Genomic DNA, 13,548 nt, shown 5'->3' with positions numbered 1-13,548 from the left:
TACTACGTATCAACTATGATACTTTTTGTAATAATTTTTTAATAACCTCTTACGTTCTAATATAGCATTTCAGAGTGAGTAGTAACCAATTTTTAGGGTAAATTTAACTGTCGAGTGACACCAGAATATCCTGGTAAAGATGCTTATTTTCGTCATTCACTAATATACAAGTTAACTAAACAGTCGTACTTCCGCTAATATAAAGATCCAGAAAAATAGTCAATGTTTCCGAAAATCACCATCTACTACCTCAAATCTCATCCTCAGTTTCAGTAGCAGATAACAAAGCTTTCAGATCCCATTCTCTTTTGAATTTTTCATTTAATACACTAATTTTTTGGATTAATCTATTACAGGCAGCTTTTAACGCTATTCTAGGATTATAGCCTTCTTCAGTTTGGAGTCTCATCATAAAGTTTGCAAAGAGCGGGTGCTCTATTTTGTAAGCAGCAAACAAAACCTTTGGGTCGTTAATTAGTTCTTCTCTCAATAAGTTACCTAGAGTATGATCTTCTCTTTCGAATTTGATGAGTAAACAATTAGGAACACGAGAATCTGGTGTTATTTGAAGTTTTGGGACACCATCGGGTAAAATAAAAAGTTCAAAACGGTCTGGTGCATTCATTCCAAAGCTTCTTGTGGTCTATCCTTGGAGAAATGGGTTAGAGTATAGGATCTCCAACGATATTGAAGGTGCAAACTAAGTGGATGGACAAAATCATGCATTAAAAGATAAATACTTGAACTTCCTTCCGCACACCGTCGCGTCGGTCTCTGCCATTTTTAAAATGCGTGCCAATAGCTTATTTTTTTCTTCTAACTATGTAATCAATTATTTAGCCAGTATTAAAGAAGAGAAAAAAAACACGAGAAAATGCAAAAAAAAAAAAAAAAGTGAGAAAAGCTAAGAAATGAAAAATTCCTCCCCACTCACTGCGTTCAACCGACTCGAAAGAGAAACGAGAAGGCGGCACAGCGTTACCGGGTAAAAAGTAGGACAAGGGAGGAAAGTAAAAGAGATGAAGAAACGAGACGAGACAGACAAAGCAAGCACGAAGTTTGCCAACAAAAATAAAGGTGTTTTCCTTACGGATTCTGTAACCTACAACAGATCTCACACTGTCTGCCATTAATAATACAAGTGGAGCCCTTAATCTAGCTCTAGTTGTGTATACGGATACTTGTTGTGCTGCCTTGCTTCTTTGTTTACTAGAATCTGTGCTTCTGAGAACTTCACTTGAGAGACCCTCCCAAAAGACACTGTCTAAGATACATCCCCCGAACTACCTATATTGCAGACTCTCTCTCTTTCTCTCTCTATTCAAGTAGCACTTGTTGTTGGCGACTGAAACTACACATATTCTTCTCCCAATCTAGTCACTTGAATTGTGCTGTTAATTTTTTTTTGAAATGTCGGCAATTTGGAACACTAAAAATCATCCTGATCAGGTATCTGCTACTGGAACTGAAGCCGATCCTTCTAGATCCCTTCCTCTTCCTAACTCTGGAGAACCATCAAACACCTCTACTGCTGCATCTGCCTCAGCTATTGCCCAATCTGATCCCCAAGTTGTTGCAGCACAAAACTTAGATGGAAATCCCGCTCCTAAGTTATCCACAACAGAAATAGGCAATTCTTCTTCATCCGGACTGCAAGCATTCCAGAATCAACAGCAACATCCAGTTTTACCACCACCTCCTCCTTCCATTGGAAATAGTATGTATTGAGTCTTGTTTTTTTGGTTTTTTTGACGTCTCTTTATTCCTTTGCTCCCCTCCCCCTCAATACCAGCCAGTTACTAACACTTTGTCTCGTTATTTCCTCACAGACTATCAATTTCCTCCTCTAACTAATCTCAACAACTTACCAAGGTATAGTTTCACAGCTCCTTCCCAAGGTCAAACTACTAGCTTACCGCCTTTTAACAGCATCACACAAGGTGTCGACGAAGGAGTCCCAAATCCTAGTCCAGCATCTAAAGATAACATCAAACTTCCCTCTGCAGATTCTCTACTAAAGTCTCCTCAAAAAAAGCATGGGGAAAAGGTACCTCCTTTGGCTAAATTTGCAGGGCCCCAAGAGATTTTGCAACCAGGAGGTGATGTGGTTGATAAATCTGCTGCTTCCCCCTCTGTACCAGAACAAATTGTTCCACATACTAACTCGGAGCACGAAGTGACTGCAACACAAGCGCAAGTGCAAGCTCCAGAAATGTCTGAAAATGGTGCAAATTATAAGCCACTTAACGTTAAAGATGCATTGTATTATCTTGATCAAGTGAAATTAAAATTCAAGAACAAGACTGACGTTTATAATAATTTCTTGGATATTATGAAAGACTTCAAAAGTCATAATATTGACACTCCAGGTGTGATTGAAAGGGTATCTTCCTTATTCAAAGGTCACCCAGAACTAATTAGTGGTTTCAACACCTTTTTGCCTCAAGGGTTTTCGATTGAGTGTTCTCCTACTGATACAAATACCATTGTTGTCACCACTCCAATGGGTACCTCAATCAGAAGAGATTCGGCTGAGCTAAATGATTTACACCCACAGCATAAACCTGAGGATAGAATAACCAATACTGTTGAAGCACATATTGAACAAGATAGACAACTTAATGGGCCTACTTCTGTGGTAGAAACAGGCAATATCCAACATGTTCCATCTAATGCAAATGAAGAACAGAAAGTGGAGGCTAAACAAAGTACACCAGCTGAATTCGATCAAGCAATTAATTATGTTAATAAGATCAAACAAAGGTACGCTTCACAACCTGACATTTACAAATTATTTTTAGAAAACTTACAGATGTATCAGAAGGGAATAAAACCGATCAATGAAGTCTATAGAGAAATTTCGGTTCTATTTAGAGACGCTCCAGATTTACTGGAAGATTTCAAACTATTTATGCCTGATAATACCGTTATAAGGGAACCTCCACAAGAATATGCAGCATACTCAAACTACTATGGTCAAAATGTGCAACTTCCACCTGTAGGTAACTTCCAATCAGGTCCTTACCCGGGTGATCAGGCAATCATGGTAGCACCCCAATTTGGAGTAGATCAGCAAACAGATTACCAAAACTATCCGAAGCCACAAATATATGCCGAGGAAGCTCAAGTGAAAACAAAGGGTAAAAAAGGATCAGTGCCTAGTATAAGTCAAATGCAAACTGTTCAAAATCAAGGACACTTACAACCATATGATGAATTCCCTGTTTCTAATTTAAGAGGCTCGCTTTATGAGCAGCAAACACCAAAGCCTGCATTAATTTCAGGCGTTTTGGAGCCAGTCTATCCTAAGATGCTAGATACTGATCTCACCAATGAAATTGCATTTTTTGATAAAGTAAAGAAAGCTGTTGGTAACAAGCAAACATATAACGAATTCTTGAAGTTGCTTAAATTATACTCTAGTGATGTCATTGATAAAAATACTTTACATAATAAGTCCCGTGCAATAATTGGTGGGTCTCCTGAATTATTTGAATGGTTCAAAAAGTTCATTGGATACGAAGAAAAACCTTTGAGAATCGAGGATATTGCAATCAAAAAGCAGCAGATTGACTTATTAATGTGTAAAGCAGAAGGTCCTTCCTACAGATTGTTACCCAAATCGCAAACCAAAATGCCTTGCTCTGGTAGAGATGATTTATGTAAATCTGTTTTTAATGATGAATGGGTTGGGCATCCTGTATGGGCTTCCGAAGAATCAGGCTTCATTGCACATCGGAAAAATCAGTATGAAGAAATGCTGTTCAGAATTGAAGATGAAAGGCATGAATATGATTACTATATGGAAGCTAACTTGAGGACGATCCAAACCTTGGAGACTATCGCCAATAGAATGGCGAGTATGACCCCTGAGGAAAAGGCGAAATTTAAGTTGCCAGTCGGATTAGGACATACATCAAGTACCATTTACATGAAAGTTATCAGAAAAATATATGACAAGGATAGAGGGTGGGAAGTTATCGACGCGCTCCATGAAAATCCTGCGGTTGCTGTTCCTATCGTCTTAAAAAGGTTGAAACAAAAAGATGAAGAATGGAGAAGAGTTCATAGAGAATGGAATAAGGTTTGGAGAGAAGCTGAGCAAAAGTTACTAATAAAGTCACTAGACCATTTGGGTTTATCATTCAAAAACATTGACAAAAAGTTATTGACAAACAAACAGCTTGTCAGCGAACTTTCCACTATTAAACAAGAACAGAATAACAAGCTAGTACATCCACTGATGACTAGGCAAAAGCGTGAAATAATCACCAAATATGATGATTTCAGTATTTTTATGGATATCTTGAAGCTTGTACACACAAATATCAAACGTAATCAACTATACTCGCAAAATGACAAGGATAGAATGGAGACATTTATGAAGTCTTTCTTGATTAAATTCTTCTTTTTGGACTCTAACTATATTGATGAAGAGCTAAAAAATAGGGGAATTGTCAACGATCATGAAGCAGAACAAATAGAAGGACATGTTGGCGAGCATGTTGGGTCAAACATGACTCTTCCGACTCTTTCGCAAACTAAAAAGAGGCCTAGAGAATATGATTTGTTGAAAAATGTCTTACGTAAAAATAAAAGAAAGAAAATCGATCAGCAAGCTCAACCAGTTGAAGAAACAGTTCTTGAAGAAGAACCAACCTCTGAAGAAGCACAAAAGGCGCAATCTAACTGGATTTCTGATGAGGTAGTAGAAGACAATCAAAGTGAAAAAAGAGATGAATTTAACTTTTTCGTGAATACTCAAATCTATGTTTTCTATAGACATCTTGACACTCTCTATAAGAGACTATTGGAAATAAAGAAGATGTCACCTGAAGTTAATAAAGAAATCAAATCTAGAGTTGACACAAAATTTGCTGTTGACCTGGGTTTGCTCGACCATCATTTGGAAGACATGGGCGTGGCTATCAAGGGTGATGATTCATATGGTGAGGCACTTGAATTGTGTGTGAAACTAATTGATAGTAAGATTGAACAGAGTACCTTCGAAGAGTCTTTACGTAATGGATTTAGAAACAAAGCGTTCAAACTATTCACAATTGATAGAGTGATTCAAAACTTGATGAAACACTGCCACACCATTGTTTCTGATTCAAAGTGTAGTGAAATACTAATGCTAATGGAAAAAGACCGTAACCATTTAACTACTTCAATAAAAGATCAAATTCTCTACAGAGTTCAAGTTAGAAGTTTTATGAATCCTGATGAAAACATGTTCAAAATTTTGTATAATATGGCCACTTTCACAACTACAATCACATTTCTAGCTTTAGATGATTTAACTATCAAAGATAGTAGTGACACTAAGGATAGCAAATGGAAATATTATTTGACAAGTTATTCCATGTCACACCCTACTGAAGGTCTAGATCCTTCTAAGATCAATGTTCCATTTTTGAGAAGTCAGTTGAATATGGAACAAGAAAACGAGGATGAAATTGAAGGTGTTGTTGATTCTAAACTTGCTGTTAAGATTGATAAAGATACATATAGAATGAGATTTGAGCCCGAATCTTATGATTTATTCATAAGGAATTCACTCTACAAGACCCAGCCATCAAATACGAGAACGAAAAAATTAAGACTTTTGAAGCTCGCAAGTATTGTTGATGGTGATTATGGGATCGCTGGTGAGCTCAAAGAAGATGGATTGAAGTTGGCGAACGAGAGGCTACAGGTATTGGTCCACCAAGGCCCTGAAGAATATCTCAAGTTTGAGCACAAACAAAAGCAAAAACAGATAGAAGCGAAAGATGAACATAGAGCTGCAATGCAAAATGAGGAGGTACGTGGAGATACATCAGAAATGGTCTCGGAACTCAAGCAAGAAGTCAACAGTGTAGGAGATACACAAACTGACGACAAAATGGAAATTGATCAGGTTTCTAAAAACGAAGAAGCAGCAAATGTTAAAGTGAATCAGGAGGAGAAAAGCGTGATTGCAAATAGTATGGTTACTGAAGCTTCTGAGGAAAGAAAGGATGCTGCAGAAGAAACTACTGTTTTTGAAGGCGACTCCACGATCCAGCAAGATGAAACTATGGAAAGAGTCGACATCTAGTTAATTCAAGTTGTATATTGTTTTATTATTAATGTAGTTTATAAGAAAAAAGAAAGTGTATCTCACTTACGTTAATTCTATTTATTTTTACTATCATCATAAGTCTCAGTTTCTAGATCAACTCCAAAATCATTCAAAGTCTCGCCTAAATAGTTGGCCCAGTCGTTGCTTGTAACTAGCTCATTATCGTCATCAATTCCAAAAAAAGTAGATTTTGGATCATCAAAATTCGATCCATCTATAGGGAACGGTAACTTTATTTGGTCTTCCTTCAACGCATCTTTAATAAAATTAATACCATCCCCATTTGGACCTCCCCATGGTAAAATCCATGTATATAAAGGGCCAATAGAATCAACTAGATTCAGGTACGCAGAACCAAGGTCGTAAGGAAACACCAAATCCTCATAAGTGAAATTTAAAGGAATCTGTGTGTTTTGCTTAAGGATCCTATAATTCACTTTCCATGATTTTAGATCTGGAAATCGTTCGTCGGGGTATATTTTTGAATAATTATGGCGTACCTTGATCCACAACTTTTCTGTGAAAAAGTTATCTTGAATTCTATCACATTCCCATTCTTCAATCATCGTTTGGTTTGATGCAGCAGAGGAAAGACATCTTATAAATAATATCGAGATAGTTAGAAGAATGAACGATACCATCAATGTATTTATTATGGACACTGTTACATCCGAAGTCGAGATTAGATATGATGGCAAACTTCTCATTTCGAAAATACCATAAAGTTTCTTGGCATAATAAATCCACCCTATCAAAAGCGTTACCTCTATCCAAACAAGAAACTTGATGAAATGAGGGAAGTTTTTGAAGCCTATGCAATTATTCGTCCATGGACAATGATGATCCATTTTAAGAACACATTTGTCACATTTTCTACAATGATGAGTTCTCTCAGGTTTGTATTTATTGCACTTGATGCAAAACTTCCTCCACATTGTTTGATGTTTTCCAAACTCCCTTTGAGGTAATTGATAGTCTGGGGCAGGAGAACCAGGAGGTGTTACGATGGCCAAACAGTAAGATATCCACAGCATCATGTTGGCAAACTGAAAAATCAAAAAAATACGATCGCTTAGTACTTCATGTTTATCCTGCATCCATAGATAAGTTGTTGAAGATTGTAAATATATTATCAAAGCGGCAGGAATGGCCACACCTACCCATGGGTATTTGAATTCCACTGGCATGATCGTTTAGTACTAAATTCATTCTAAAATTGGAGGTACGTTGATACTAGGTGAAGGCATCGACGAAAAAAAAGATATCCACAAGACGCGTACTGCCCTTTTTATGTTTTTATGATATTTTAGCTTCACTAATAAATAAGTTTCTCAATGCAATTATTTACTACTTTTACAAATTGATCACCTGGATAAAAAGCGACACATCACCGTCAAATTAAAGCAGTAGCTTTAGACTTCTTCTTATTTCGGCGTAAGGCGTCTCTACGTAACTTTCTAAATTCTCTGTTTAGTTCTCCTCTACTCTTCCAGAACCATTCATCATATCCAAATTCTTCATTAATTCTGATTTCTCTAAGTTTATTGATTTGTGACTGTGCTACCAAGAAGGCAGAATCAAAATGTGGAAAAAACAAACCAACGTTCATGGTTTTCTTTATTGTAGGTAATAAGATTTCGTCTTTCCTCTTCTCAACCACATCGATAGGCTTTGGCGTTTGAGCTATCTTACTGGTGTCCAATAAATCCCTTAATTTCTCTGTCGTATTTTTGGTGTTCTCATTGGTATTTTGGGGGGTACCAAAGCTCGGAATGAACTCTTCCTCACTTTCATCATCGTTATGTAGGTTAGTGACATTCGGATCAGGTTTACCAAAGGTAGGCAAAAACTCATAGTCATGATCCTCCTCTGCTTCTGTCTCCGCTTCTGTTTCTGCTTTTCCTCCCTTCAAAAAGTTGTTGCTATTAATCGAAGTCGCTTGTTCCTCCTCTTCGCCTGTATCAAAGTTTACCACCTTTTCGAGTTGCCTATATCCTTCAACTAAGGACGCAGGAGTAGGGTTAAGACAATCCTTTTTCGGTATTCCCTTATAATCTAAGGTGATTTCCTCTGCTGAATTCTCCTCATCCCCCTCCACATTATTACAATAATCCATTTCATATTCAGGTCCTGCACATTCATCTTCGGAGTTATCGATTTCTACAGGTTTTTCAAAATTGTATTTATTAAGCATAGCTTCAAGGATCTTATTTTGCTTCATCTTTTCGTCCATAATTTCCTCAACAATTTCTTCCCCTTTATCCTCGTAAACCTTTATTCCGTCTTCGTCAAGCACTACAACCTTACCTGTAAAGCGATCAACAACATGGTCGTTACCATCCCTCCATTCTCCAGCAATGAATCTATGAGTCAACTCGGTCAACTTTTTATTCTTATCATAACCCCAAAGTTTACTAATTTTACACTTGATTCTTTTCGCTCGACCATTCAATATGACTCGAACAGTCATCAACTTCAAGTTGCCCTTCCTAGGTGTTTTTCTAAATCTCCCTTTTGTGATTAAAGCAGCATCGAATGGGTTTTCCTGTTTCTTTGAAATTCTGTCTGCCCTCTTCGACGCTCCTATCTCCCTGATTCTTCTTTCCTTGATTTTGTTGTCTTGCCTTCTGGAGTCTTTCTCCCACGCAGCACGATAATCAATTGTTGCAATCGAAATTTTCAATTTGGATCCTTTAAATTTGACACCATCCCACGTCTGCTTAAGCTTGGAATACTCCTTTTTATTCAATTTCATAGTAACATATGCAAATCGATATTCAACGACCGGCTTCTCATGAACCTCAAAAGGTTTTACTATTTTACCAATTTTAGAAAACCTCTGCTCCAAATCGGAAATTGAATTTGCTAACTCTTTAGATATTCCTCCCACATGGAGTCTCATGATTTTCACCGTACTTGGATCGGGCATCTCAAAAAGTACTATTACCTTTATCTAGCCTATAAACTGAACCAAGAATTTCCCGAAGAATCTTTTATTTCATGTGTCTTAAAAACATTTCTTGTAAAGAAAAAAAAATAATGTAAAATCAGTACAGCGTAGAAATTTATCTAATTAAGCATTATGTAGTGTACGGGTGTATGCGGTCGATAGCGACGAGTACATGAATTTATCAGGTCTAGTGAACGACAAAATGTCCCAGTTCATCAACGAAACTCTTTTTTAAGAATGTGAGTTGACAACACGACAAAGTGTAAGGGTCTATAATAAACATCTCAATGGGATCTCAATTGACTGAGCCGGCTGTTATCAAGGGCGATTTTGAGGCGTCCCTCCAGGCTGATTTCTATTTGGATCAAATCAAAGATGACAAACTTAGAGAAAAATTCACTTCAACAACCATTGCAATACCATTACGAGAAGAAGGTGAGGAAGTTGTCATAGACACAGCCAATGATTTGCCTGAGGACTCAAATGAACTATGTTTATTGCTATCCAACGAAGAGTGTCCTGCAGAATACTGGATGTTAGTTTCGCAAGCTTATGCTAACTTAGGCAAAATCACTGAGGCAACCGCTGTTATTGAAGAGGCGTTGAAGACTCCACATTTGGCCAACTCTTCTTTGAATGACGTGTCTGAACTTAAGTGTTTTGCTGCTTGGTTACATATCTTAAAGGCGGACTTGTTTGATGATTCCAAAGTTTTTGAACTTGCAAATACTGAAATCAAGGACTCTATGAAGACGAATAAATCCGCAAATAATGACTGTAATATTTTGGCTGAGGCAGTTTTATCTCTCACATCAAAGCAGAATAAAGGTAAGAGAACAAAATTTGAAAAAGAATCGAGGAATTTTGACATTCTGTTGCAAAATAACCCACGGAACTGCCTAGCTCTTCTAGGAAAGGGTAAACTTTACCTGTATAGGCAGAACTATCTTGCTGCTTTAAAAGTATTTCAGAAAGTCTTACAATTGAATCCGCTGTTAAGGCCAGATCCAAGAATAGGTATTGGTTTGTGTTATTGGTTTCTTGATAGGAAGGACCTAGCCAACCAAGCTTGGCAAAACTCCATTCAAGTTAATCCAGAAAAGAACTTGGAAGCAAAGATTTTGATCTCCATTGCAAAATTCGATGACTGTTTTTTAAATTCTACCTCGGATGAAAATTTCAAAGCTAAATATGTTGAAGCTATGTCTTTTGCTAAAGCATCATACAAGGAGGACCCTAACAATCAAGTTATTCACATTATCCTTGCATCATATTATTACTCAAGGGGTGATGTTGAAACTGTTAAAGCTATTTGCGACAAAATTATTAACAACACTAATGTAACTAACTTCATCAAAAGTGAAGCATTGTTTTGGATGGCAAGGTGCAAACTGTTAACAGGTGATGTTCTTCAGGCACAAAAAATGTTTTCGGATTCTATTAAGCTGAATGATAACAACAGTTTGGCGAGAGTTGGTTACTCCCAATGTTTGGTCCTTAGAGGAGAACTCAATGATGCAATAAGAGCTCTTGAGAAAGTTCAAGAATTGAACTCTAGAATTTTGGAAGTTACATATGCGTTGGGTATGTTGTACTCCAAAATTGAGAAATTTAAGAAAAAGTCCATTACATATTTGGAGAAATATGTTAAACTTGCAGATGACCAAAATGAAGCCGTATCTATTTCTGCTTTAATCACTTTGTCTTCCTTGTATCAAGAGAGTGATCTTTCTAAATCATTGGAATATATAATGAAAGCTAAGGATGAAGAATTGATGTCAGGAAAAACAGAAGAAGAGATATCGGCAATACTGTTTAATAACTTAGGAGTTTTTTCCTTACTTGAGAATCATGTCGGTGATGCAGAAGAATATTTCAGGAAAGCGCTTAAAAACGTTGAGTCGCAAAATTCTAAAGAACCACTGATTACTGATGCACTTAAGATTACTTTAAATTATAATGTTGCTAGGGCTGAAGAATCTACCAATGACCCTGTCAAAATAAAGGACGCAATGGACATCTACAACAAGATCATTGAAAGATGTCCTCATTATGTCAGTGCAAAAATCAGATGGTTGACAATTGCTTGTTTGTCCGAAGATAGAAATGTTAATGAAGAAGTCCAGCGCTTATTAGAAGCAGAATCAGATGACTTGGAAGTGAGATCATTTTATGGTTGGTATATAAAAAAATTTGGCTCCAAACATGGATTAGTCACCGACAAAAAGGACTCTGAAAGTGAACATCACCGAGAAACGTTGACCAAATATACTTCACACGATTGTTATGCCTTAATCTCAATGGCTAATATTTATTGTACTTTAGCAAGAGAAGTAAAAGACCAGCAAAAAAAAGATGCATATTACGTGAGGGCTGCACAGTTATATCAAAAAGTTTTGAACCTTGATCCCAAGAATGCTTATGCTGCTCAGGGTATTGCAATTATATTCGCTGAGAAGAAACAAAATGGTTTAGCTTTAGAAATATTTAGAAAAGTCAGGGATTCGTTGAATGATATTACTGTCTATCTAAATTTAGGGCATTGCCTATTGGATTTGAAACAGTTCACCAAAGCCATTGAAAACTATGAGTTAGCATTGACTAGGTTCACCGATGGGAATGATGCCAGATTACTAAACTACTTTGCTAGAGCTTGGTTATTGAGAGGGCTGTCGGAAAAGAATATTGATTGCTTCAAAAAGGCATTTGAATATGCGGATAGGTCATTTAAATTAAACCCTATTCCAGCCTACAAGTTCAATTTAACCTACATTGAATTTCAGCTTGCTGATTTCATCAAAAAGCTGCCACCGAACAAAAGGACTATGGAAGATTTAGAGAAATCTATCAAAGGCTTGGAAAATGCTATTGTCGTTTTGAATGATATGGCAGCTGACAGTAAGGTGCATCCACCATACCCAACAGAAGATTTGAAGCTTCGAGCATCAATGGGTAACACACTTTTGAAACAACTGGAAAAGTCGTTGGAAGAGCAGAAAAGTCATGAACAAGGCTTTGAATCTAGACTTAGAGAGGCTAAAAAAATAAAGCAAGAGGAGGATAGATTAAAGGAAGAAGCCAGGCTGAAACAAGAAGAGGAACGCAAGCAGGCTGAGGCTAAACTCATTGCCGAAAGGAAAGCGCTAGAGCAACAACAACAAGAGTGGAATTTACTCAGGCTTGAAGAAGAAAAGGATATGAAGGACCAACTTGAAAAATCACCTGAGCCAAAAGAAAAAAAGAAAAGAGGCAGAAAGAAGAAAGATGTTAACGACGAGGGTGATGCACCGGCTGCAAAGAAGAAAAAAGTTCATCAAAAGGATAGTAAACTTTCAAGGGAATTCATTGACGATAGCGATGAAGATGCTGAGTATAGTGAAGCATTGAATGATGATTATGATGATGGTGGTGATATTGAAGAAGCAGAAGCTCAGAATTCTGACAGTGACGATGATGAAACCGAGAAACTGAAGAGAACAAAATCAAAAATCATTGATGACGAAGACGAAGACGAAGATGGTCATGATGGTAGCATTGAAAATGGTACTCCCCATCGATCAGAAAACGTAAAGGAGGCAAACCACGCTGATGTTGGTGACGGTGATGACGATGGATTGTTTTAAGGGCCATTTCAATGAATTGAGCACCAATTATCGTTAGACAATAATTGTTCGTCTCGAATTGTATATTTTTGTAAGTTACTGTTAGATATATATATAGTTAGGCGTTAAAGACTACTGTCGTGAAATCGCCTAAGTTACATAAGAGTTACTCAAGGTTAAATATTGGCCTTAAAATGATTGCACTTTACTTTTCATACTTCTTAGATCTTTTATCCCGGATTTCTTTCTTCTTACCGATGACTTCTTCTGTATTGGCGTCGTAACTAATATTTGTCTCCTGGTTGAAAGGATTCTCAGGGCTTTTCTGAAATTCTTTGTAAATCAATTGTTCCATCTGCTGTTTTCTTAGACCTGGATTCTCTTTCTTAATTTCAGGCAATCTTCTTTCTGTATAAGAGGCTAGAGCGGCCTTAAATCTTCTCTCGGGATGTCTGTCCAGATCTTTGTTAGTAACGGCATCCTTCTTCAATAAAGTCAACGCGGCTAAAGAATCATCTAAACCATCGGCAGAGATTGTACCTTTAGGACCAAACTGATTAAGTGCATCATCCAAATCATCTTTTTTGTGGCTCTTAGTCTTACCACCTTTCTTAGACTTGATTGAAGCCTCCTCCATCTGAAGTAACAACTCACGCTCCTTCTTCTTCTCTAACTGTTCTTGTTTCTTAGCCGCTTGCTCTAACTGCTTTTTAGATGGTTTCTTTGCACCATCTTCCCAATCAGAATCAGATTCGGGCTGCTGAACAGGTGCTTCTTTTCCTTTCTTTCCTCCTTTTTTTGCCATTCTACTTTATTGGTAGTACAATCTTTAGGAAAAAAGGTTGATGGTCTCGGATTTGCGGTGGCGTGCTCACACCTTGAAAGGTCAA

General features: G+C 37.2%; 6 protein-coding genes across 6 annotated transcripts; 2 read left to right on the top strand and 4 right to left on the bottom strand.

Annotated features, from left to right (window-relative positions):
* Nucleotides 1-250: 250 nt before the first annotated feature.
* C5L36_0C05800 (uncharacterized protein) lies at nucleotides 251-625 on the bottom strand (the record flags this gene model as incomplete). Its single annotated transcript, XM_029466271.1, has 1 exon — nucleotides 251-625. The coding sequence occupies one exon, from the start codon at nucleotides 623-625 to the stop codon at nucleotides 251-253; it is 375 nt and encodes a 124-aa protein (XP_029322131.1).
* Nucleotides 626-1,410: 785 nt separating this feature from the next.
* Nucleotides 1,411-6,082, top strand: C5L36_0C05790 (uncharacterized protein; the record flags this gene model as incomplete). The annotated part of the gene is made up of 2 exons (XM_029466270.1): nucleotides 1,411-1,717; nucleotides 1,830-6,082. 2 exons carry the CDS (start codon nucleotides 1,411-1,413, stop codon nucleotides 6,080-6,082), a joined length of 4,560 nt encoding a protein of 1,519 aa, XP_029322130.1.
* Nucleotides 6,083-6,159: 77 nt separating this feature from the next.
* On the bottom strand, nucleotides 6,160-7,293 carry C5L36_0C05780 (uncharacterized protein; the record flags this gene model as incomplete). Its single annotated transcript, XM_029466269.1, has 1 exon — nucleotides 6,160-7,293. One exon carries the CDS (start codon nucleotides 7,291-7,293, stop codon nucleotides 6,160-6,162), a length of 1,134 nt encoding a protein of 377 aa, XP_029322129.1.
* Nucleotides 7,294-7,499: 206 nt separating this feature from the next.
* Nucleotides 7,500-9,035, bottom strand: C5L36_0C05770 (uncharacterized protein; the record flags this gene model as incomplete). Its single annotated transcript, XM_029466268.1, has 1 exon — nucleotides 7,500-9,035. The coding sequence occupies one exon, from the start codon at nucleotides 9,033-9,035 to the stop codon at nucleotides 7,500-7,502; it is 1,536 nt and encodes a 511-aa protein (XP_029322128.1).
* A 308-nt stretch (nucleotides 9,036-9,343) lies between these two features.
* Nucleotides 9,344-12,679, top strand: C5L36_0C05760 (uncharacterized protein; the record flags this gene model as incomplete). The annotated part of the gene is made up of 1 exon (XM_029466267.1): nucleotides 9,344-12,679. The coding sequence occupies one exon, from the start codon at nucleotides 9,344-9,346 to the stop codon at nucleotides 12,677-12,679; it is 3,336 nt and encodes a 1,111-aa protein (XP_029322127.1).
* A 184-nt stretch (nucleotides 12,680-12,863) lies between these two features.
* Nucleotides 12,864-13,463, bottom strand: C5L36_0C05750 (uncharacterized protein; the record flags this gene model as incomplete). Its single annotated transcript, XM_029466266.1, has 1 exon — nucleotides 12,864-13,463. One exon carries the CDS (start codon nucleotides 13,461-13,463, stop codon nucleotides 12,864-12,866), a length of 600 nt encoding a protein of 199 aa, XP_029322126.1.
* Nucleotides 13,464-13,548: the final 85 nt, after the last annotated feature.

This window comes from Pichia kudriavzevii, chromosome 3, assembly GCF_003054445.1.
Source record: "Pichia kudriavzevii chromosome 3, complete sequence".
Lineage (NCBI taxonomy): Eukaryota > Fungi > Ascomycota > Pichiomycetes > Pichiales > Pichiaceae > Pichia > Pichia kudriavzevii.
This window is presented reverse-complemented; position numbering and strand designations above follow the sequence as displayed.